The sequence below is a fragment of the Acomys minous genome (genome assembly GCF_964271855.1).
Source record: "Acomys minous genome assembly, chromosome: 2".
Lineage (NCBI taxonomy): Eukaryota > Metazoa > Chordata > Mammalia > Rodentia > Muridae > Acomys > Acomys minous.
Window position 1 is genome coordinate 10,761,732 of NC_140484.1, and position 26,644 is coordinate 10,788,375.

A 26,644-nucleotide genomic window follows, 5' to 3' on the forward strand; every position below is an offset into this window, starting at 1 on the left:
TAAGGCACTTAAGTGACAATACATATCGTGCGTCCTCGCGAGGTTGTATTGCAGCTCTTATTGCATCTTAAAACATGCGGTGCATAGCACTGAGATCCCATTACATCTCTCTTCTCTGAAGAACCAGATCCACGTTCCCAGGCCTCAGCGGGGTTTAATTAGTCTGTCCATCCCGGGCTGCAGTAACAGAGCAACTCAGGCTTGTTAACTTACAAGTAACAGATGTGGAAGAGGTGGGGGGCGGAGAATTTGAGATCCAGATGCATCTCACATCTGCTGATAGCCTTCCTGATGCTTCGTTCTACGGGAGAAGGTAGAAATAAAGAGTCCCCTTGAGCGAGATGCGCTTCAGAGCCACTGAACGCTGGCACACTCAAGAGCACATCTCCCTGCAATAGACAAACAGGCCAAGTTCATCATTTTATAGGAATCCACGCTCACAGCAACTAGCTCACTTCTGCCAACAGTACATCGAACCATCCATGAGGCCAAGGCCCCACCTATCCCCGTGCTGAGCTGGGATGTAGTTTTCAACACCTGAGCTTCAGAAAGTGCTTGCCAAGCCTGGGCGACTAATCAAGCTTGTGACTTTTTCCTTATTGGTGATGAGCGTCATTCTTTGCGCCCCCCCCCCCCAAGTAGGGCAGGGTGCGGCAGAGCAGTTCTCACACCTTCTTTGGATGAGTTGTAGGAGGGCTGGAACATGTGAGAAGAGGAACCTGGCTCAAACTTGTGATTCCAGGAAAATTTGGACAGGTTTGAGTTTTTTAGGGTTAGGATTTAAGTAGGTAAATATAGGAAGACATTGCTGTTTCTTGTGGTACAATAAACATTCTAGAACTCTTCCGTTTTCTCTCTTAGTGAGTGGTAGTAGACGGCTTAACAGAGTGTATGTGCACTCCCATCGTACACTCAAGCCGTGTACCTGGGCCCCTCATGTAGAAGTACACGTCCTCCCATGCCCTCATCCTACCATAGCGGTATGCCCCGTTTGAAGGAAATGAGCCACTGTATTACTGTACTAGGTTTCTCAGGCTATCATAGGTAGCTTTGCTTTGCCTAAATATCTTCAGCAATTGGAAGAAAGGGGTAAAATATCAGGTACTTCTGGTCCATATTATTTTGTACCTTAAATTATAGTCTCAAGAGGACTATAGTAACAACAGATTCCAAAACCAAAAGTTTATTCTAGCTCAACTACCAATCAGTATAATAGCTGTTATTAAATTTATAATTCATATTACATATTCATAGTAATAATAGCCCTGTTCAGGTGTAGCCAATGGACAGCTCATTCTCCACCTGGGGAAGGGAGGGTGGAATGGGGGGACCGCCTCTAACAAGATCTCTGCTGCCTGGAACTTGATCGCTCCCCCTTGAAGGAGAGGTTCGTGGGAACACAAAGGAGGGGATGCAGACTGTCTGGGTGAGACTTATGGGCAGTGGTCAGATGGTGGGGGAGGAGGACCCCACCTGTCAGAGGTCTAGGGGAGGGGAGTAGATCTGGGGACACGGGGGAGGGAAGATAGAGTGAGGGGATTACAATCCGGATGTAATGTGAATAACATAATAACAAAAGAAAAACGAGACAGGCAATTCATTTTCAATGAAAATTGTATTAATATGACCTGTATCCCTTATACATTATAGTATTTAATAATTTTCTCTCACCTGCTTCTCTTTCCTCCACTCTTGCTGGGGTCTTTCTGTCCTTTGCCTCACTCTATTGCAAAAGGCATCAAGTATGCTGTATTCTCACTCCACACGCAGACTTATAAAGTAGATCCTGTGTTATTTTTGCTTATTTTGAATACTGCTCAGTTACACAAGTTATTTCTCTACATTGTATTTTTGTCTCTGGATGTAGAAGCTCCTGAAACACAAGGTGGTGCAGTCTGAGGCAAAGCCCCAACCAGCCTCTGCATGGACCAGACCCTTAACACAGAGTATAACACAATGTCTGGACTGCATCTCTGAGGAGTTCAGAAGCATCTCACTGTCTCACGGTCAGGTCAGGGCCTGTCGGTGCTGACTCACTGAAGCAGTTATTTCCCCATTCTTCTCTGGACCTGTTACAGGACCTGACAGGACCATGAGCCTTTCATTTGCTCAGGTTAATCTTGGCTTCATTGTGGCCACTTGATGAATTTGTTTTTCTATCACAGGAGTCAGTGAAACCCTTGCGGTATCCCCAAATGGATTCCATGTGGCTTCTGTGCCTTTCTCTGGCATTTCTTTTGAGATTTTATTTGTTCTGTGACTATGCTCCTTTTTACAGATGACTGAAGGGCAAAAGGGGATGCGGAACTGATGTGAGAGCTCAGGTGTTTGCTGGTCTTGGTCCAGCTACGGTTACAGAAGTGACGACTTTATGACTCGCTGAGTTGAAGTAACTCTCAGTTACACACAAGATTTCTATGAATACTGCTTGTCTCTTGTAGTCTCTCCCTTCCTTATGCCTTAAACATTATACCTACTTCACCAGAGAACAGACAGAAAATATAGATTCTGGAGTTCACACCAAAATGTCGTTACTTAAATAAGTATATAGACAGAGGGAAAAAAAGGTGGTCAAGGCTGGGAATGGATTAAAAGGAGAAAAGAAAGTGTTGTTTTATCATTATACAACTCTAGTAGAGGGCTGAGATAAGTAGACAAGTTAAAGCACACATAATACTAAAACTTTTTACATTCTCAAACCAGCTAGATGATAGTAAACATCTATTGAACTTCAACCTGCATCTGTTTCCACCCATTGAGTCTAATAGAAATCAAATCTTCCTCTTCTCTATCTAGAAGTCTCAATATCCAAATGGGATAATATAAACAAAGATATAACTAACCTATAAACTCTTAACCCTATGGTTGCCTGAACAACACTGGCACTAATGCCAACACCAGTTGGAATGCTAAACACAGAGGGAGGAAATTCCACATGGCTCCACCCCTAGATGAAAGGGCAACCACTGGTCAGTGGCCGCTGAAAGGGGGAGAGTCACTTTCTTTCAGGAGTGAGCCTCCAGCATTGGCTGTCCAATCCCAAATGGTCAACCATGTACACATGTACTCTGGACTGTGGAATAAATAGTCTCTGTATATATGTGTGTATAGTGCATATATATATATATATATATATATATATATATATATATATATATCTAAAGGTGAAAGAGTTCATGAGTTTGCAAGAAAGAAAGAACATGAGAGGACTGGAGGATGAAGAGTCCATAGTGATATAGATGCAGTACTCATATTTGAAAACTCCCAAAAGAATAAAAAAATTTAAAACTCAAGCACATAAAAATATACACAGTTCAAACTGCACTGGGCACAAAAGAATTACCTGCAGGCATTGTGTCATAAATCCTTGATACAGTCATTAATAACTTATCACAGTCCTTAGGAGTTACACAACTTACCCCAGTATCTCCTGATACCTAATTTTCCCAGAACAGATGGTATTTACTTTTTAATTTTTTGATGCACAGCTCATTCTGAACTCCAGACTGCGCTGTAGCTCACTGTGTACTCACTATGAACTCAAAATCATGGTACTCCACAAGCCCCACCCTTCCAGGTGCTGTGGTTGCGGGCAGCTGTGAGCCACCACGCCCAGCTAAACAGCCACTAATTCTGACAGTGTGTCTCATAGAACCCGAGGACCGAGTTCCAGTCCACTAAAACTGAGTTGAGTTCTGTGCCGTTTTATGGGAGCGAGCTTAGCATCTCCACTTCTGAACTCTGTGAAGCTTCATCATCCTTTATACAATCAAATAAAAAATACTACCATTCAGCATGTGGGCAGAGGGCCTTAACATTTGGTACAGCTCCGGCATCCCTTATGTATCATCTTGGACTATAGCAGAACTGAGCATCCTCCTAAGGGACCTTGAAGTACATGGGTCTCGGAGAGTAGTTGTGTAACTGCAGCAAGGGGAAAATTAGTATCACAGATGCTGATAACAAAACTTCAGATGACTAATCCCAAGACCAAGGACTATCAGAGATAGTTTTCAGAGGCACCACACACTTTCCTGATGAAGCTTTTCCCCCTTTCACCATCAACTACTCTGCAATATCCCTGTTTGGCCATTCCTATATTAGAATGCTTTTCAGTTCATCCTCCATGTAGTATGCAGTCATCACACTGAGTGAAAAGTATCACCGTGCCATCTCCTCAACACTCCTGCTTAACACATTTTGCTGTCTCTTCATTGCTCGTAGAGGAAAGATGGAAATCAGAAACTTGGCCACCAAGACCTAAAAGGGCCTGTTCTCTTCTCTAGTCATGGTGTAGCATATTCTTCTCATTCTCCCTTAATCTATTCAGTTTTTGCATCTCTGTATGCTCATGGACCCCAGAACATCTGTTTCCCCAGGTTCTCACTGCCTGGGTTCTATGCCTCCACCTGGCTTACCACTCTGCTTTGCTCTGTTTCCTCAGGTCTTAGTTCATGTGGTCTGGGATTCCTTCTTAGAAGTTCCCAATCAAAGTAACTTTCCATCCCTCCCTATGGCACACATTTTGACACTATGTAGCTAGCTGTCCTTATAAGTACCCCTATATTAATATTTTAAAATGTTGTGAAGTTATTTAATGTGCATTGATCTCAATAGGGCTCCATAAAAATCCTAAAAGCTCTAACTACATTTGCAATGTCCCTGCAGTTATTTACTTACCGGCATTCCTCATATATTTGATTGATTTAATAAAGGAAGGAAGGAACAAATGAACAAACGAAGGAACAAATGAGTAAATAAATGAACGAACCAATGATCGAACAAATGAATGAGTGTGCCAGCTTGTTTAGGCAAGGGATTATGTAGGACTTAGACTGCCATCACTTCATTCTTATTACTATTATTTAAAGAGGGTTGGTATCCCTGCCTCATGCTCATTAGAGTCTAGGATAACTGAAGCATGATAGCAGATGAGTTCCAAAGTGGTCAGTGATTATGGTGTTGTTATCCACTAGTGTGAGAGCTCCTGAAAGTCAAGCTTGGGGCCCTATTCATTCCACTGAGTAGGCAAAGCTGTACTGGCAGTGATGTTATCTGTTGTCTTTAACAGCAAGACACAGTGCCTTGACATTCTTATCTCCTCATGCAGAATTCAGGCAGAAAGCCCTGCCACTAGTGCCCATTTAATTGGAATATGCTGTGCCATTGCCTTCTGAGTTCTCAGTAATAAAAAGCTGACTCTGTAATAAGGGTGCCTTATTACTAACGTGCTAGTGTGAGCATGGGGTGACTGCTTTCACACACAGGGAGAACATTATCACAAGCAGAGAGTTAAGAATGCTATTAAGTCAAGAAGCCTTCATGACACCTCGACAAACAGAACATGGAAAGGGAGTAGTGTGTGTGTGTGTGTGTGTGTGTGTGTGTGTGTGTGTGTATGTGTGTATTTGTATGTATATGTATGTTTGTTTGTGTGTGTATTTGTATGTGCATGTGCATATGTTTGTATATGTGTGCATGTGTGTGTTTCTGTATGTGAATGTGTGTATTTTTGTATTTGTGTGTTTGTATGTATGTGTATATGTTTGTGTGTATGTGCTCATGTCTGTGTGTGATGTATATATGTGTGTATGTCTCTGTGTGCATATGTATATATAGTGGGTTTGTATTTGAGTGTTTTATGTGTATGTATGTATGTTTGTGTATGTGACTATGTGTAACTGTGTATGTGTGAGTGTGTATGTATATATGTGTGTGTGTGTGTGTGTGTGTGTGTGTGTGTGTGTGTGTATTTGTCTACAGAGACATAAGGTACCATCCCTGATTGCTTATTACCTTACTTTTAGGGACTGAAACTCATGTTGGACCCAGAGTTTGTCAGTTGACTAAGCTGGATTGCTCTCAAATTTGGGATCTTCTTGTCCCCCAAATCTCAGTGCTGAGGTTAAGGAGACACATCGTAGTTCCTGGTTTTTACGTGCTAGGGATCCACACTCAGGCTGCATGCTTCCCCGAGCCATCCCCTCTGTCCCTTAGGAGAAGGTTTATGCAACTACATTTTCTGACACATAAGAAGACTAGGTGGATAAGATGACCCCCAACTTTCCCAGTTAAAATATAGAGTTTTGAATATACTCGCCATATAAGACTACCTTTCTTCCAATGTACACTCTGTGCAACAGACTCAAGCATGTGTCTATTTGCAGTCAGGGCACAAACAGCCAGGTGTTTAAAAAGTTAAAAAGTTGACTTATACACCAGAAAATACAGTAAGTGACAAGGTCTAAGTGAATGCCAACTAAGTGAGCAAAAGTTCCAGGTATTGTAAAATTAAGAAATGACAGCTAGAATTGTACTCTTCTGGGTGTGTGGGTGACCACTCTCTCTTAGGAGAGGCTAAAATGGAGTTACCAGAAGATTGAATCTCCCCAGATTGTCTTCCAAGTGTGGACCTGTATGCTGCCTATTCTGCAGTCTTGCTTTATACTTGTTCCTCTGTCTTCAGTGGAACTTCTAAGTGTTTATCTTAAGCACAAACAACTATTTCTACCTCTAATACTTACCTTAGATTCTTGTTTTAAAATCTGGTTTCCTTTCCCTCCCATACACCTGTGGTTGACTTCTCAATGACTCTGAAACCTGAGAAAATGTGGAAGTATAAATGTCCAGGAACAGAAGGAGAAAAAGTGATCAATCCACTTGAGTTGTCCACATGACAGATGCATTAGCAAGCTGGCTGGCATTTGTATTTATTAGATAAGGGAATTCAAGTAAGCACACACTGTGTGAACCTGTGAGTATTTGTGTAGTATCTTGAATGAGGTTTTCTTTTTTGCCCAGGGGAAGAGTTCAGTTTGTGATGTTACTGAGAGCTCTGTTTCACTCGGCTTGAGCACGGGCCACTGTGCACACCACACTGTAATTCTGGACCTAGATCGAAGCTGTAGGTCACATACACTCACAGGGTTTGAACTGCTTTGCCATTTTTCTGTGTATTAATCCTTTAAATGTCAACATTTTAAAGTTGGCCTTTTCAACAGATATGATACCACATAAACCTTACTTAATCGAAAATACATTTCTAGTTCAAAGGTTTTTAGTGACTTAGTTTGTGTTTTGCTTTGCTGTTTGCCTGAAAATGTGGAAAGCTATCAAAAGAGAGAAGGTGTAGAAGGAAGCTTGATTCTGCCAGGTGAGTCTAAGCATCATTGTTCCTTGAATGTGTAAACCATCATTCCAAAGGCTCTTTCCTTTACAGGATTTTGTAAATTCAGGTTTCATCTCCTGCCTACACCTGAGAAATTTAGAACAACAGATTATCTAAAGTAAGATTTAAAGGAATACTGTATGTCTTTTATGGCCTCATTTTAATATTTAGCAGTTATTTATTTGCATAGCATCATATGAATTGCCATTTTTTTTGTGGCTTTTATAACAACCTTAACAATTGAGTTAAGGTGGAAAAGTGCTGTTATGCCCATTTCACAGATTTGGTAGAGAGAGAGAGAGAGAGAGAGAGAGAGAGAGAGAGAGAGAGAGAGAGAGAGATTGAATGGTTTATATGAAACCATATAACTTGTTAGTGGTGACTAAGATTCAAGGCTGAGTGAGATTCTCAGTGCTTCAGCCATAGTGTTAAGTCTCATCAACAAAAATGAATGGGAAATTCAGAGACAGTGGTTTGTGACCCCCAGCTCAGTGGTATCCTACCTGAGTTAACCTTCAGTGAGCGACGCAGCCTTTCTAGACTTCATGTTCATTCATGAAGATGATTAGTGTTGCTCGCTCTTCTCCCAAGGCTGGTCTTCCACAGAAATGTTTGGATCATGCCACATATGAGATAAATAATCTATGTTCATTAAAAGAAAACAGAGAAACAAAAGAGAACTCATGATAATTATCATAAATAATTTCTAAGTCTCTTGTCATATCAGGTGTCAGGCAAGGTATTTTTCATTCTTTCTCCAAAATGTTTGGGGACCTGGAAATAAGACAATTCAAAGTTCTTGAAGATCAATGAAGTGGTCTTTGGCCATGCTAGACCCTTTATAAATCCTTTCGCTAACTAAATATTACATTGAAGTTGGTAATCAAGCACTTAGTATTATATACCTTGAAAATTTGATGGTTGGTGTCCCTTTGCCTGGGAGAGCGTTCTTAGCAAAGTACTTAACTGTTACAGGAAGGCTATCATAGCAGCGAGATGCTCTCAACTATAGGAGGAAGGCAAATGAGCCTCAGCCCCATGGGAAGAACAGCTAAACATCACCTCTCCTCCGTCTAACACTTGACTTTGTCTTACAGGGTGATGTGCAGCGGACACTCATCCAAGTGGACTTTGGAGATGGCATTGCAGTGTCGTATGTCAACCTTAGCTCCATGGAGGATGGAATCAAGCATGTCTATCAGAATGTGGGCATTTTCCGAGTGACCGTGCAGGTGGACAACAGCCTGGGGTCTGACAGCGCCGTCCTGTACTTACATGTAACTTGTATGTTATTACTGTTGTTGACTTATGACATATCTTGAATATTGTGCCCTTTAAAAAATCCAATGCAGACTGTCCTATCTAGAGAAAGCATAGCAGATGTCTTTAGGAAGGGAAATTGAAAGTAAGAGAACAACACAGAGAGAACTAAGGAAGTCAAGATGTGTGAGAGAGAAAAATCTTAGAGTCTGGACAGAGCCAAATTATTCTCAGTTCACCTCCTCTGCCTCTTCCAGGACACCTGAGAAACACACTCTGCCTTTGGTGAGTGCTCAGAGTGCTTGCTGGAAACATGTTTCTATTGTTCTGTTTTTAAGGCAGGAATGGCTGAAATCAATGCAAATGCCAGTCAGTCGTTATAGGTAAAGGATTTCTCTCCCATAAGGTTAGGGGTACCTTCCCAAGAATAATCCTTTTAGTCTTTTTCTCCTTTAAGAAATTTGTTTCCTAAGTTTTGGTCTGTAAGTGATCCATTATTTTAGAGAAGATCATCTAATGGGGAAGATGATATAGGTTAAGGGATGCTCTATACTAGGGATCAAGTCCAAGATTCCTGAGTGCCCTCCCCATGAAAGAATTTGAGGCTGTGAGTTTCATGGTAAAATAATAACTTGCAAATTAAATGAAGTAAGTTGGTGGCATAAGTATTTGTAGGTGTGAGGTTTCTTCCAACAGTCTAGGACTTGCATTGTTATTACAAAAACAATTTATACTAAAATGGAATGTGTTGTATAGATGGCCTTGTTCAAAATCCAAGTTCAAGGGCAAAGGTGTTAAGGATAGCATTATTTCACGCCTCTCCCCTCACCTGGCCCATGGAATGAAATTGGAAGTAGAAACTCCCAACAAAAACATATAGCACTTTCACAAAAAAGCTATGGTGGTCCCCTGACAAGGACGGGGCTGTTTAGCGACGGCCAACAGATTGTGTGACTGCTGATGATTTGTCTCTCATCTTACACAGAAACGTATTCCCTTCTCTGGGTCCGAACAAAGGTAGACCTGATCTCTGTTTGCTTGTCCAATCTTCTTCTTCCTAGCTGCACTTTATTAAGCTCTTACTGTGTATTCCAGCCAGGCTTTGCACTAACCACACTCTGTGCCAATTACCTTAGTTCTGAAAACCATCATGCGGTAGGTATGGTTAGAAGCTATACTGTTCTGTGTTCATAGAGCTAAAGCAAATGATTTAAAGAGTCAAAAATCATTTCCTCATGCAGCTAGTCTCTAGATTCAGGTGTACCTGTCTTAGCTCTTGATCTCCGTGGTTAGCATCATTAATGAGATTGGCTTAGGGAGCCCCACCAGCCATCCTCTTCTTGCACACAGTCCTTGGAACGGTGGAAGTATGTAGGTTCATGACATGTTACATAGACTCCATAGACCCCTAAGCTTTCCAGCACAGCCAAAGATGCAATACTTTCTACTTACTGTGTTTACGGGACTAAAAATGATGGCAGTTCTGTAATAATCTTAAAATCTTTAGCAATATATCACAATCAATATCTGTAACAAAACAATTTGCCAGTGAAGTAACAGTATATTTCTTAAGAACAGCTGTTTATGAAGTCTTACTAGCTCTCATAGTTAGGCTGTGAGGGTCTTTTGCTGAAAGGCTAGCCTCACTAGGAATCATACCTGCATTCCACGGCCCACAAATTTTGAATACATCCTCCACACTCTAATTGATTGTCAGTATAGCTTTAAAGCTCAGGCATGGCTTCTTGTCCACGTTCCTCAGGATCTCCTATCTAGGCTCAGGACTCAACCTTCTTGTACCTTGTAGACGATTCCTCATTCACTTACTTGTTCTTGTCCATCAAGGCACTCACTGCCTCTCCTCAGGACCCCAGGTTTACCAAATCCTGGAGAGGAATGCAGACCTCACCTCTATTCAATAAATCAAGGACTGCTAAAAAAAAAAAAGCTTTTAGTTTTAAAAGAAAGAAGATTTTTGTTTATATGTAATTTCCTCTTTTAATCAGAGTAGTAGTTAGATTGTGCCTTAACCTTAATGGGAGATGATTTACAATGGAATGTTCGTATTCTGACTCTAATCTTTTAGATTCACGTTGGTGGAATGGTTGGGTAAGCATTCTTTACATACTGTGGCACTTTCTAAGGCTAGCCTTGGGGACGAGAACTAGCTATTTTATGCTAATGGTATTGAAGCAGGATATGTTTTAAGTGGTTAGCTTGAATGCATTTAAATCCCATACCATTAGTCTCATCTCAGCCGGTGCTTTTGAGCTTCTCTCCTAAAGGACCCATGTCCCGTTCGCTTTGCTCATCTTTTCACATATACTAGAGTAGATAGCATAGGCAACCAAAGCCCCTTCACTGAGATGCAAAACAAAAACAAAAACAATGATTGGGAAAATTAGAGTTTGGTATTATTTTACACTGAGAGTCACACTCCCAAACATCTTAAACACCAAGGGTGTCATGACTGGTTTGAGATGCCAAAGGTCCACCATATATAGGTAAAGGATGGGTTAGCATTGTAGATGGAACCCAAAGGCGCTGAGCAATCACACTGTGGTGACTTCTCTCAGTTCTGTTACAAAAGAATAGAAAATGTTATTTTAGCTCACAATCAAAGTCAGCCATTCTAATGGAGTTTTGACAGCAGGGCCATGACACAGCTAGTCACTTTGCATCCACAGTCAGGAAGCAGGATGTGATAATAGTTTGGGATTGGCTGTCTTCCTCTTTATTGGTGGTCCAGGACCCGAGCCTATGGAATGGTGTTGCCTACATTTAGGATGGGTCTTTTCCACCTCAGTCATCCCAACCCAGAAGCTCCCTCATCAGCTGTAACTTATGAGGGATGCTGGGCACTGTTTGTTGTTTCAGTTGCTAGGAACACCTGGCCCTTGTTGGCTCTCGGGTAGTTTTGACCCTTGGATGATTCTAGATCAAGTCAGGGTGACAGTCAATGTACCCGTCGCAGTGACCAAGCACGGATCCCTGGTGGCGTGAGTCACACTCCTCTCTAAGCCTAAATTCTTTTCTCTGTCAAAAGATGCACATTTCTCGGCCAATGATTCTATCAAGCAAAACCAGTGACATTCTGCCACTTAATCAAATTTGATTTTTTTTTCCCTCACTACAGAGTGCAGATGTATTGGGACTCAGGGAGCTATAAGCTGGCTGGGAATTTGCAGCAATTCTTAGCTGTCAGGCCTCTCCCGTTCCTGCCTCACCTTCCTCCTAAGCCCCTACCCCCACCCCCCGCAGGAATCTCAGTGCTTGCTCAAGCACACATTTCCCTCTACTCACCAGAAAAGAAAGGTGGTTTGATTTCTATTCAAAGGTTTTTCAGTATGAGTTTGCAAAGGTCATCAGAAACAAAGGGAACTGCTGTTCTGCTGTAGTTTCAGAAGTGCGCACGCAGCTCTTGCAGGGCACCAGGGTAATTTATTGAGGCCTGCCAGTTGGAAACTCCTTGGGGATAGTATTCACTGGGCTCTGCTACTTTGCAAACTAATGAGACACTTGGTGCAGATTGGGGCCTTCAGCTGAATGGGGCAGAAAATTTAGAGGGCAAGAAGATTTCAGCTCAGAAAACTGCCTCATCATGGCCATCTTTTAGGGATGAGGGCCCCTGGAGTGTCTGCAAACTTAAAGAATGAAAAGCAAACAACAGTACACTAACTGGGTGTTTTAATCCATGCTAGATCTGTCACTCTTTCCACATAGGAGCAATGTGCCTATGTCTTTATGGCCCCAAGCTCTGACCTGTGTGACTTGAAAAAAAATTACGAGATTGTGCAACTGTTGGCACCACAGTTTTGTCGGACTGGAAACGAGCCATATGTCTTGTTTAGTAAGTCACATGCCCCAGAATTAAATTATAAAATAGGGTGATCTGGGTTGTATCTCAGGCCTAGTGGATTATCATATTAGAAACGTGACATCATAACATCCTTCAAAATACTGAAATCTAAACAGTCTTGCCTTTAGATCTCTTATAGTTTGAATAGTGTTTACTTCTAGTGGATCCTTTAGACAAATACCAATATCATATTTGTAAGATTTAATTAGATCATTACATGTCTCTAGAACAACACACACACACAAGACACACACACACAAGACACACACACACACACAAGACACACACACACACACACACACACACACACACACACACACACACACACACACACACACAGAGTTCATTCTTACAGACTTCAGCCATTTTGTGCATTCTAAAAAGTCTAATCAAAAGTGAAACCCACTTGACTCAAGAAATTCTTTCAATGATATGAAATGATGCAGCGCCACCTGCTGTCCTTTTTCTATATTACAAGTCCCTGTATGGTAGAACCAAATCTTCCTGCTTGTTAGGCACATGTCTGGAAACACTCAGAGCAAAGCGTTTCACTTCCCGTGCATGACACATTTGTAAAAGTATAGTGTTTTACAATAGAAAGTAAACGAATACAAGAGTCCTATAAAGCTGCAGTATTAATTTAACATCTGGTTCCAGGTGTATACACACACACACACACACACACACACACACACACACACACACACAGACCATGAGCGAGGGTAAAGATGCAAGCACATGTGCACCAACTTCAGCAACTACAAACTCAGCATCCACTGGGTCCTCGGCGCTTCTCAGATGCCCATGGCTGTGTTCTTGTCCACTATTATTTCACACCCTTGTTGGGTTTCCTGTTCTGTCAGCATGGCAGGCATGGCCCCTCAGCGCATGTTCACTGACTGTTCCCACCCTGGAACTTTCCAAACAGATACCAAATAGCAACACAGCACTTTACTCAGTGCTGCCTGCTGACATTCCTGAGGATGTTCCCTTGAACACTGCATCAACAGCAGACCCCTCTTTCCTAATTCTGCTTTCTATTTCGTTGCCTTTTTCCTTCAAAATGACCTAAGTGCCACCAAGTGTTGGGTGTTCTCAGCACCTTCAATCACTCCCAGTGCCCAGCAACACTCAAAACTATTGAGCTTGGTCACAGTTCAGCAATGACTCCAATTATGATGGCCACAATGACACCTTGAGACTGTCCTCACTCTGATAGTCTAGTTTGGAAAACAGAAACTCAGTGCTCATCTGTAAGATAGAGAAAATGAATTCCTGTTGGATGAACCTGGGATTTCTGTCATAGGCTATCTAGTTCTTATCTTTTAAAACTGATTTATTACTTATTTCTCTCTCTCTCTCTCTCTCTCTCTCTCTCTCTCTCTCTCTCTCTCTCTCCCTCTCTCTCTGTGTGTGTGTGTGTGTGTGTGTGTGTGTGTATGTGCACATGCATGCATATGCATGTCCATGTGTACCTGTGAAAGGTGAGCATGGGCAATGCATGTCACAGCACATGTGTAGAGGACAGAGGACAACTATGTGGAGTCCTTTCTCCTTCCACCCATGCATGGGTTCCAAGGACCTAACTCAGGTCACTGGGCTTGCATCATTGAGCCACCTCAGCAGTCAGTTGTCTCCTGAGTTACTTAGCTCACACCAGGTAAATCAGAGTGTCAAGGAGGAAGGTCTGCTTGGTATTAGGGTCATAAGTATCTGGGAAAAGTCTGTAAATAAACAGGCCTGGGAAGAAAAAGGAAGAGCATGGAGGGGGAAAACTATGTGGTTAGGAGACTGAAAAAGTTATACAACAAGTGAACGCCAGAATAAAATGCACTTCCTGATGCCTGGAACAGGTTTCCAAGGCACTTGCTTTCCATTTGTATGCAGTTCAGTTCTAAGCAAGCGTAATTTAAGGCCAAGTACCAATGTGTCACATACTGGCCTGAGCTGATAGCTTTTTTCTCAAGTGTACACAGAACCACAGTTATACATATCCGTGTCTTTAACACTCTGAAGCATAAGAATAATTCTTGAGTTCATGGATTCCTGTATCCCCAACCCTAACATGCACTTCAGGAGGCCCTAGGTCCAGGTTTATTTCTGAAGACATAGCATTGTGGAAAGAAATTGTGAAATCTTATGGTTTAGCGGTTCATACTTGGGCTTCATAAATTACTTAACCTTTGCCATTTCTATATGCATAGCGTAGACCCAGTAGCTGGGTCAGTGTGTAGAGTTGTGACACATGTTGTTCAGAGCGTGTTCTTTCCTCGTAGTAGGGAAAGCGGAGAGCACTTCTCCTGGAGAATGTGGCTGCAGGGTTTTGGGGTTCCCAGGCTGAAGAAGGTGGAGTTGAAGAAACCCTTTGCTCGCTATGGCCCCTCTTTCTTTCTCTTGCACTCAGGTCCACTGGAGCATGTGCACCTGTCCCTTCCTTTCGTCACGACAAAAAACAAGGAGGTCAATGCAACCGCAGTGCTTTGGCCCAGCCAAGTGGGCACTCTCACTTACGTGTGGTGGTACGGGAACAACACAGAGGTGAGCCCGCCTTCCTCAGAGCAGCCACTGATAGAGGCACAGCTCATGCTCGATGCAGCCAAACCCAATGAGGTGGCTTATGGCTTTGAAGCTGAATATAGCCTGGGCTTCTAGGAGAGCAAGCCATGTGTGCTCAAAAGGCTCATTGAGTTCATCCCTTTCCCTCACTTCCTCTATCTTCTCTCTCTCCCTCCCCTGTATCTCTAGCTTCCTCTCCATTTACGCCCAATAGGCAAACTTTGACTGCTATAAGGCTTGGCGGAGGAACTGGAGATGCTTCTCAAAGGTCACAGTGGAATTTCTCCAGCCAGATTTCACCACCCAGGCCTTCTTCCCTGAGGCCATGATGGGGTGGGGGTGGGGGGTGTTACTTATCTTAAAACTGTCACTGGAAAATAAAAGAATTAAAATTCTTTTGTTTGTTTCCCCCCATGTTAAAATGTATGACCAAATTCTCAACAGACTGCTGAAAGACCTTTAGACTGGGTGTTGGAACGTTCTCTACCATACAGTGCGGATCTTGCTTGTAAAACTAATTAAGAAAGACAGAAGGGAATTGTTTGTGAGGAATGAGGCAAGGCAGGTCAGTAGGCTAATTTTTTCTTCTTCTAGGACTCCGAGTGTCTGATTGTATTATAATCATCATTCCTCCACACAATTTTTTTTCTTTTGAGTATTCAAAGCACAGTCCAATTAGTGCACGTTTTCATACCAGCAACTTTCAAGAAACTGTTGACAGTGCTGCTAAGTGGACACCACACAGGCCGCTCCTATTTAACTAGTGTCCAGTTCTGTGTCTGGGACTGCTGTCTTCCAATGTAACGCACTATCAATAGTTTATCCTGCAGGTAAATATCAGAAAGCCCTGAAATTCCCAGGAACAAATGTTCCTACATTTGAGGCTTCTATGCTTCACTTATCCAATGGTTCATTGGGATTAAAACTCCCACTGCATAGGGAGTGATATGTACAGAGACATATGTTTCCTGCTAATAGACAAGGCCTATCAGACATGTTGTTTTCCCCAGTCCCAACTCAGGATGGTACCAGGAGAGACAGGGATTAATTTCTAGGGAAGATGCAGAATCACTTAAAATTTATTCTGAAATAACCTTCGCCTGGACTCCAGCTGATAGGAAAGCATAGACAGTCATACCGTGGCACACCAGGACGGGACTGCCTCCATCCAGCACACGGGAAATGTGGTGATGCTCAAACCAGAGGCTGTTTCAACAGTAATCCTGACTTCCTCCTCACCGCGCATGGCCTTGTTTCTTGCAGCCCCTCATCACTTTGGAAGGCAGCATATCGTTCAAGTTTACTTCTGAAGGAATGAATACCATCACAGTACAGGTCTCAGCTGGGAATGCCATCCTGCAAGACACAAAGACCATCGCAGTGTATGGTGAGTGCCCATCTTGGCTGGTGCACCTCTATCCTCATCTCAGGTGATGGGATTGGTCCCATGATGCTAATTGCCGGGACCTGAGTAGGTGTTGGCAGGGCAAAGTAGATAAGGAGTCTGCAAGTTGAGTGGGAAGGAGTGGGCCAGCAATGGTTGTCAGGGGAATCTTACAGCTTTGATGTTCTAGCAATTGGGCCACTTCTGCTACTCAGACTTACTAACAACCAAGTGATTCTTTATACCAGTTTTACAGAGCAAAGACAGACTAATGATTATCCAAGTGGTACAGATTATATGCTTGATTTTTCATTGTATGCCCAGGGTTACAAGTCCCATTACAATTAGAAAATACAAACAGAACAGATTTTATTATTATTATCAGCCTTATAACTCCAATTTAAAGAATCTAAATAAACGTGTCTCCAAAACAGACACATTTATTATATGTCAGCCTGCTTTTAGACTGGGGGTGTTTGTAGGATGAGCACAATCCAGGCAAACAGAAACTATTTGAACTGGTATTTTTATGAATATCAAATTCTAATACCGAACTCCTTTTACTACATATTTCATCATCTATGCTGTAAAGTAAGAAAAATATATTTTAGTCAATTTATCTGGTTTATTGAGTTTTATTCCTCCAGGGATGTACCCCCATACAATACCCTATCTTTTTTTCTAACATGACGGTGAAATTTTATGTTTATTTCAACAGTTTCTGGCAAAAAATTATGAAGGATTCCTATTGATTGGCCACAGACACACGGTCCCTCCCTCACCCAATTTTCACCCTCTGAGCTAGCACTTCTACCTTCTGCCACCTCAGTGACCTATCATCAATAGACACATGGTGTTTGTTGGCTCTCCTCAAATTTATAGCAAATATATGTCTTGCCTTCTTCCTTTTGCTTTTTTGTCCTAACTTCTACTATCTTTCTGGTGAATTAAAATTTCAACAATAAGGTAAATACATTTCTCTCTTTGGTGTAAATTCATGAACACTATCGAAAGTGTACTAGTTTTTTTTTTTTCTGTTTCTTCTAGATCTTTAGGATGGCTGGAGCAGGTATTTTAACTACTTTAAAACTGTTCTGGAACCAGTCACTTAAGTAAGATAGTCATTAATTTCCATTACTTCGTTTTTTCTTACAATTGCTTGACCATGGGAAACATTTATGTACGTGAGAGCAGAATCAACAATGTGGCTCATGCCTGTCACTTTCTCATACAATCCACTATCTTTTTAAAATAATATTTTATTTTACTTTTTTGGTACATACATTTATATTATTACATGTAAGTAGAAAAATTACATACAGCAAGAAGAACCACAAAACGATGAGGGATCATATGAACGTTACATTCAAGGTGTCTGGGCTAATTACATTTGGCAGCCTTGTGGGAAACATCTTCCCTATCTTGGTGAGTCTAAAATTCTGACTGAGAATCAATATCTATCATCTCTCATCACTGCCAACTCAAAACCTCTATCTAGACCTAAAAACATCTTAACCCCTACACAGCTTAGGTTATTTATAAGACTAAACTATCTGGTCTTCAGTCCCATCAGAGACTTGAGAAGGAATGAAACTTAGTTACTTGAGTGAGCCAGAAGTGCAGATTAGCAACTTCCAAAATGAGAAGGAAAAGGAAAAAAAAAAGTGACAGTTTGCTACCTGAACAGTCACCCAAAACTCTTTATAATGTTGGAGCATCATCTTTGGCCTTCTGGCCCAATATAGCTGACAGACATATTTGTGAGGCAGGAACTATTGAGGACTTGCTTACTCTGTCCTGGCAGAGTTTGGCCACTGATTCTGCATTTATCCAAGCTTGTCCAGTTTTAGGCATAATTCTGTCTGTGGCAAAAATGAGGATGTTTTGTCCAGTGGCTGGTTTGCCACATTTGATGCCATCTCCATAAAGAGGATCTTTGCTCCTCATCATCTTCTTGAGGTAGGCTGGGTGTTGCCAGGAGTTAATCTGCCTTGTTGTCAAAGAATCTTTAAGATATTAAAATCTTCTTAAATGATATATTCTGTAAGTCTCTGAAGATTTGAAGATCTTATCAAACTATTTAACCTTATCTATCTATAGGATCATATCTATCTGTTAAACCTAGCATGTATATTCTTGTGATTAAAAATAGGCTGGTCGGTGACATGACCATAATTTGATCAACTAACAATTGGCTTGTATTACTTAATTATCCTAATCAGCCTGCAATGGTCTTATTCGGAGAGAAAACGAAATCCTCTATCTTTAAACTGCATTTTTAGAAAGCTCTAAGCTTATAATATAAAGAGACCTTGGATCTGTAACCTATTCTCCTGGCCAGTCAGTTGTCCCTGTTTATCCTGCATCTATTATGCTGTTTGAGTTTGCTCAGGGGCAGATGCCCCAAGAAGATTCCTGGAGTAATGACCTCATCTAGCTATGTGCTTATCTGTGCTTAAGGGTCTCCAAGGCATAAGGTTAACTTTAGGATATTCCTTAAAAGTCTCAGACATAATTTTTCTCAGGAAAAGATATATAATGAATCGTAATGCAGAAAATCCACAAGAATGTAACCTGTAGAGACAAAACCCCAAAAGCTAGAGACAAAAGAAGGACAGCAACTGTAACAATCCACTCAGCTTTGCTGGAACTGGGTCAAGCAGCTGTGCTGGCTTTATGACCCTCACTGTTTCCAGTGGATATGGCTCTGCCAGCTGAAGACTCTCCTGAATTAAAGATGGCAGTACTTGAGAAAGAGCTAAGATGGTCTGAAGCTCTCCTTTAGAGAAAATCATTCACCAGCCAAGCAATAGTACTGGTACCTTGGAACTTTCTACATGAAGGGGGGCCCTTAGCTCAATCACCAGGGTAGGCTGGACTGGCCTTCATGGAGATTAAGGCGAACTCACTACACTTGGGATTTTTTTTCTGGTATTTGAGTAGCTAAAACCAGTTATTAGAGAAAATGGTCAATTCAGAGAGATTTTGGGTTTTAAATTCCATTTAAAGAAAACCTTTTCATTATTCAAATACTTTTAAAACTCCTTTCACAAATCTGTACTTGAAACAACAAAAAGTAAAACGTTCCATACCATCAATACCAGTAAACCCTCTTAGACTGAGAGCAATAGAAATGTCACAGTCACCAGATGCCAGGCAAGAACTAGATGTTAGTTGGAGAAATAGGCAAACAATACAGTTTTGGAATGCCTGGGGAAATGTATTTGTTTCAAGTATTAGATGAGATAAAAATTTATTGAAATGTAAAGAAAGTATTATTGCTTGATATGAGATATAAAAACATTTTTTTACAGATTGATCCCACTTTGACAATATTTTTTTCTATAGAAAAAGCTAATCAGTTAGATATGAGATGGTAAAGATGGAAGTGTTTATTATTAAGATGAAAGTGGCACATATGCATCATGGGAAATTAAAATGTTAAGAGTAAGATTATAAAATTAGATGCAGAATATATGTTCATCTTCTTCTTTCAAATATCAATTTAACCCAGTCCCAGAATAAATTGACTCCAAGAACATAATGTAGGTGTAGATCTTCCTTTAGGGCTTAAGGCTTCTTCTTCCCCCCCCCCACCCCCACCCCCCTCAATTTCTTGTTGTATCAACTTGGTCTTCACAACCAGAGAACAAGTTGTAAGCAACTCTGAGCACGTCTGAAGACCACAAGGCCTAAGGATATTGTTCTAGAAACAGCTGGCTCAGTGTTGGATCTCATACTTTTTCTTCTCCCTCCTGTCTGAAAAGGTTTGGTCAGCTCTGACAGCAAGAAGCGAAGAAGTAAACCTGGGTGTGAGGCATTCTCTACCTGAAGGTTACAGCATGACCATGCACAGTGGGGAGGGCTGTCGACTCAACATCTCTCCCTAGCTTGTTTCTGCATGCTGGGGTTGTATTTCATCTTTGCAGAAACTCTAGCCTGAAGGAAGTGATTGTGTTAATTGTCACTTTACCCAGAAAATAATGGTCAGAATTAGGATTTAGAGCCCGCTGCTCTTGACCATGGGTGAATGCTCTGATACTTTGTATTCGTTTCGTTTCTGTTTCTCTGGCAAACACTGTAACCAAAACAACTTGCAAGGTTTCTTTTGGCTCCAGAGTGAATTCCAGAAGGTTAGAGTCCAAGGCTAGTCAGACCTGGCAGCTGATGGAGAAGCTGCCTGATAATCCCAAATCCATATTCAGGAAGCAGAGCAGAAAGCCCCCCAAAGTAAGGCCAGGCTCTAACACCCCTCAGGCTCACACATGCCGGCATATGTTCTCCAGCAAGGTTCTACCTTCTAATGGTTTCATGACCTGTCCAAACAGTGCTAGCAGTTGAGGACCAAGCATTCCAAAGCATGACTGTGTGTGAGACATGTCACATGTGAACCACAGTACCCTAACTGACTTGACTCATAGCCTTACCTATGGATGATTTCCTCTCCTGGAGGGATTTCTCTCCTCCTGTCCCTTTTGTCAGGTGTATGAATGACCTTCTTATTGAAATCACAGAGAAATTCATAAATCCAGAAGGTCTATGTGTTGTTCTTATCCAAACCATCATTTACTGCTAGGAAATTGTGGACAGACATGGGAAATTACTGGCTTAAAAATCATTCTGCTACTTTGTGACAGTTCCATTAATAACAACAGTGACCGTGACACGGGCTAACATTGATGAAGCCTGTTTTAATCACCAGCAGCTGTCCCAAGCTCTTGAGATATATGCACTACCTTAATAAATCGTGCTAACATACTTGAGAGAAAATAACCCTATAATTATCACTGCTTTACAAATGAGAAAACATGACATAAGTATAATGAATAAACGGAGTCTAAAACTTCTGCACCTAGAAGGGACATTTCCTCACCAACTTCCTCTTGTTACTCTTTGTATCTCCACTCCCCAAGCCTCTTTAAAAACATCCTTTAAAGGTGGTCACCCTACATACAGTGAGTGGTCATCTATCTTCATTAAAAGTATTAGTAGGCCAGGTGGCCTGCTCTAACTATCCCTCATCCATTTTCAGACGAGTTATCCAGAGAGTCATATACATGGTTTGGGAATGTTCTATTTGTTTGTTTGTTCATTTGGGCAGTTCTAGGATTGAATCTAAAGTATTATTCCTGTGAGGCAAGTGGTAAACGTACATCACTGTGTGACAGCATCTGCCCTGTGATTTGGAACTTTTTTGTTGTTATTGTTGTTTGTTTTTTCAAGACAGGGTCTTTCTGTGTAGCCTTGGCTGTCCTGGACTCACTTTGTAGACCAGGCTGGCCTCAAACTCACAGCGGTCCACCTGCCTTTGCCTTCTGAGTGCTGGGATTAAAGGCCTGCGGCACCACACCCAGCTAATTTGGAACTTTTAATGAATTGTGACATTAAATAAAGATTGCACTGGCCAGCATTAAACAGGAAAGCTTGAACTCAAGTGATAAAAAAGGAAGAGAGGTTTTTTGTTTGTTTGTTTGTTTTTTGTTTTTAAATCCTAGGGTTAGCTGGCAGAAGAATATTGGAAAGCCATAGGGAATATTAGGAGTCATTAATGTGGTTAAACCATCTGAAGCAACTACTGTCACTGTCCCACAGAGGCAGGAAGAGGACAGTTCTGTGTTTTTTTCATTAAGGCTAATTTCAAAGGAGTGCTTCAACCATGGTCCTTGAAGTTATTAGGGATTTACCTCTTAAAGGAATAGAGACAGAATTGACAGTTGCAAGTTTTCTAGAGTGAGTGCCCTAAGAAAAGAGAGCTGGCAAATGCACCTGAAGACACCTAAAGCACAAAGCTAGCAAAGTAAAGGGAGAGAAAAGCCATTATGCCAATAGCATGAGGCAAACCACTGAGGAGTGATGGAGGAAGCCTGGTTTACACAAGGGCACCAGACTCAGATGAAGGCATCAGACTGAGGGGAAGGCATCAGACTGAGGTGAAGGCAGCAGACTGAGGGGAAGGCAGCAGACTGAGGGGAAGGCAGCAGATAGAGGGGGAAGGAAGGCTCCAGACTGAGGGGAAGGCAGCAGACTGAGGGGAAGGCTCCAGACTGAGGGGAAGGCAGCAGACTGAGAGGAAGGCAGCAGACTGAGGGGAAGGCAGCAGACTGAGGGGAAGGCTCCAGATTGAGGGGAAGGCAGCAGACTTAGAGGGAAGGCTCCAGACTGAAAAGAAGGCAGCAGACTGAGGGGAAGGCTCCAGACTGAGGGGAAGGCAGCAGACTGAGGGGAAGGCTCCAGACTGAGGGGAAGGCAGCAGACTTAGAGGGAAGGCTCCAGACTGAAAAGAAGGCAGCAGACTGAGGGGAAGGCTCCAGACTGAGGGGAAGGCAGCAGACTGAGAGGAAGGCAGCAGACTGCACTCTAGCTCATGTCTTCTGTCTTCCTATGCTCCAGGCACAAATCTGCTTTTACTCAGTGCTAACTAAGTGTGTCAAATTGTTTTCCTTTAGGAACTGAGGTGGGGGGTAGCCATTTAATTGGTGTTCTTTTCTTTTCCAACCCTACTACATGTTTTTGAATAGTTAGGAAGAGCATTTCTAGGCCACTCTATCTTTAGGTGATGATGAGCAGCCACACCATTTGTGTCCTCTCTTTGAGCTAGACCCCCTTCCCTTATAGATTAAGTCACTGTCCTTTGTTAAGAGGTAAGGAGAAAGTAAGAATGACATCAAACTCTGACTTTGAGAAAATTTAGAGCTGAGTGGGCGACTCTTTGATGCTGCCATTTATCACACTGCTAATTTACATGCTTGTAATTGTTCTCCACCAGAAATGAATTAGTGATGCTCACAGGAGTGACCACTGACTCACAAAATAGTCAAAGTTTGAGAAATGAATCTTTGGAACAAAGTCACTGTCATAGGCACACACGTTCTCATGTAAGAGTCTTCAAAGCATGTGTGTGATAACTTGATGGCATTGTTGGGAGATGCACAAGTGGGCCTTTACGATTCCTAGATGTATAATTGTCATCGCTGATGCCACTTAGCCCCTACTGAAGCACAAGGACAGGCTTGAAACAAGAATTGATTGTAACATAAGCAAATGCATGAATAACAAAGCCTTCACGGAAATGGACTCACTTATACATTGAATATATAACCACAAATTACATGGCCCATGAATGGCCCTTAGAAACCTACAGTATAGTTCCAAGGCCAAGAGCACAGAGTCCCTATCTTAACTGATGTGTGTGTGTGTGTGTGTGTGTGTGTGTGTGTGTGTGTGTGTGTATACAGTACCAATAAGTATATAGAAGACTAGACGTATCTGGGGGTGAAGGAGTCGACTAGTGAAAAGTGGGATACTTCCTATGGGTGGGATACTCCCTACAGTTGTGTGGGTAAAACAGTCTTCAAGAAGAGATTGGGGCAAAGAGCCTAGCATGCTGTGATGTGGGGCAAGAGGAAGCATCATATATGGAAAGTGATGGCCTGATGGAGAAGCAGTGAGGTGGACAGAGCCCAGCAGTGCAGGGTGTTCAGGCAGAGAAGAACTGCTGAACATGAGGCAGCAGAGGCCGGCTATGCCATGATATAGGGGATGGAAAACACTGTCATAAGAAAGTGCATTTATTTTAAGTGCAATGTGGAGAAGTTAGCATATTTGTGGAAAGGAGGGTCCTGTAACCTGTATCTTCTGTGTGCCAAACACTGTGAGGTAGAGATGCTGAGAACAACAACAACAACAACAACAACAACAAAATACACTTGACACTGTTCTGAAGCTCATGCCAACCCGGGGTCTTAGCTTCACTTTCTGGGGACAGATGCCGGCTAATGACACAGTGTCAGAGTGCTAAAGCTGAGCCTTTCTTACAATACATGGTTTCTTCTGCCAGCTGATTCCTGTCCCGCATGCCTTGGTCTAAATGTTCTCCATGCCTCTTCTGAGCCCATTTCCTCCCAGAAAATTCCTCTTATAAAATTATTGTTAATTGAATCACCATCCTACTTCCTGGAGCATCAAGAATAACTCAGGGACTACAGAGGACATTAAAATATCCCTGATGTTAGGAACATGAAATGGCATCCTAGGAAATTCATGAGCAAGAAACCCTAATAACAGAGTAATTAATAAATATAAACATGTAATATCCCTATGGCTATTCCTTCATAAAATGATAGATTCCTACTCTCAACACAGTGCTATCTTTAAGAAATGAAATGAGAACATCAGTACTGAGGTAGCATGGTCAGTCAGCAAAACTTGAAACAGCTTTAGAATACCTTTGTACGTAGGTACCGGAATAAGTGAGCAATCCAGTTAGAGGAACAGGGTATGTGTATGTTCTGGTGTTGTAACCTTGCCATGTATCCTGGGCCCTCAAAGCTAGGGATAACGGAAAAGGCTAGAGAGCTAGCTATGGGCCAGAGTCCGTGGCTTCATTTTAGCAAAGGGCGAGCTATGGAGGTAACAGGGAAACTTAGTGAGTTTGCCTCCTAGTACCATTATGCTGTGTATGAAAGGCTGCATAGAAAATGAAGTTTAGACTGCTTTGTGGAGCTATTCATCTTGTCGTAATGAGCTTACTGTTATATTCACAGAGGAATTCCGGTCTCTTCGGTTGGCCTTTTCTCCTAACCTGGATGACTACAACCCTGACATTCCCGAGTGGAGGAGGGACATCAGCCGAGTCATCAAAAAGTCTCTGGTGGAAGTGAGTACACACAATACCTTCTCTCCATCAGACACAGTTCTCCTCTGTCCTTGAGTAGCTTCATGGAGAACAGATCCGTTGCAAAGGGAGGAGAAGGCAAAGCAGGAGGCCAGTGGGAGTGCAGTTAGCATCATTGCGTCTTAACACTGGTGGTCCATATAAGCATGCCTCTCTGGGTAAATGCATCCTTCTGAAACATATGGCCCTTGCCCTCTGTGAAGCTGATTCTGTTCCAAGAAGGACATGGACACCTGTGACAGCTGAGCAACCGAGTTCATGATTTGAACTTTAGTAAGTGAAAGATCATTGAGTGCACATAGTAGTCAAGGCGAACCCCGTCTAAGCATCTTCGACGGTAGTAGAATTAGTGAGAGAAGCTCAGGGTCCAGAGCCATGTCTGTGAGCACAGCTGCAGGAGCACATGGTACATGATGCACATCTGTGAGAACAGCTGCAGTATCACACAGTACATAATCCACACCTGTGAGCACAGCTCCTGGAGTACACAGTACATGATGCACATCTGTGAGAACAGCTGCAGTATCACACAGTACATGATCCACACCTGTGAGCACAGCTCCAGGAGCACACGATACATGATGCATATCTGCAGGAGCATACAGTACATGATACGCACCTGTGAACACAGCTGCAGGAGCACATGATACATGATCCACACCTGTGAACACAGCTGCAGGAGCACATGGCACATGATCCACACCTGTGAACACAGCTGCAGGAGCACATGGTACATGATCCACACCTGTGAACACAGCTGCAGGAGCACATGGTACATGATCCACACCTGTGAGCACAGCTGCAGGAGCACATGGTACATGATTCACACCTGTGAGCACAGCTGCAGGAGCACATGGTACATGATTCACACCTGTGAGCACAGCTGCAGGAGCACATGGTACATGATTCACACCTGTGAACACAGCTGCAGGAGCACATGGTACATGATCCACACCTGTGAGCACAGCTGCAGGAGCTCATGGTACATGATCCACACCTGTGAGCACAGCTGCAGGAGCACATGGTATACAATACCTAGCTCTATTTCCGTGTCTTGCTTCTTTTAAAAAAAAAATCTCTTTTCCTCCTCAGATCCAAGAGAAGGTGATTAGTATCCTCAGTTTGTAGAAAAATATTACTGTCCCAGAGTCCCATGAATAATTGAACTGAATGCCCTGCTTCCCATGCCTGGGATGGCACAATGCAACAGAGCCTCTATTCCCCCTAAGCTTTCTGGAGAAGGAGCGGAGTGATGTGGCTTGTTCCTCAGTAGGCACTTAACTGGTGACTCAGCAATGCACATTCTATCCCCTGATGCCTGCAGTACCCAGCCATCTGCTCCTCGCCTTCCTGTATGACTGCCACACTTACTGATGCCTTCCACCTGGCTCTCTGTGTCTCCCCAGGCCACAGGGGTTCCCAGCCAGCACATCCTGGTGGCAGTGCTGCCTGGCTTACCAACTGCCGCTGAGCTCTTTGTTTTGCCTTCTCAAGATGCAACCAGAGACAGCAAAAGGTCGCCAGAGGACCTGGAGCAGGTGAGGTCCCCAGAAGATGCTTTCAACTTCTCTCACCCACACGGTAATCTAGCCACCATAGGCGCTTTTAGAGGACTGTTGGAATGCCATCAGCCCTGAAATTAGCATCAGTGGGCAATTTAGTCAGGGATCTGAGAACAGGGGACTTTTTCGAGTTTTATGCCTCTTACGATTTGTGCACATTTAGGAAGCTCTACATTTCGGT

At 42.5% G+C, this 26,644-nt stretch overlaps 1 protein-coding gene across 5 annotated transcripts in view; it reads left to right on the top strand.

Annotated features, from left to right (window-relative positions):
- SORCS1 (sortilin related VPS10 domain containing receptor 1) overlaps positions 1–26,644 on the top strand; it is a 515,429-nt gene that overhangs the window by 457,686 nt on the left and 31,099 nt on the right. For all 5 annotated transcript variants that reach the window (XM_084757893.1, XM_084757894.1, XM_084757897.1 and 2 more), the window contains exons 19-23: positions 8,266–8,452; positions 14,692–14,825; positions 16,107–16,230; positions 24,771–24,883; positions 26,308–26,439. In XM_084757893.1, the coding sequence (XP_084614019.1) occupies positions 8,266–8,452; positions 14,692–14,825; positions 16,107–16,230; positions 24,771–24,883; positions 26,308–26,439 (690 nt within the window). The remainder of the gene's footprint in view (positions 1–8,265; positions 8,453–14,691; positions 14,826–16,106; positions 16,231–24,770; positions 24,884–26,307; positions 26,440–26,644) is intronic.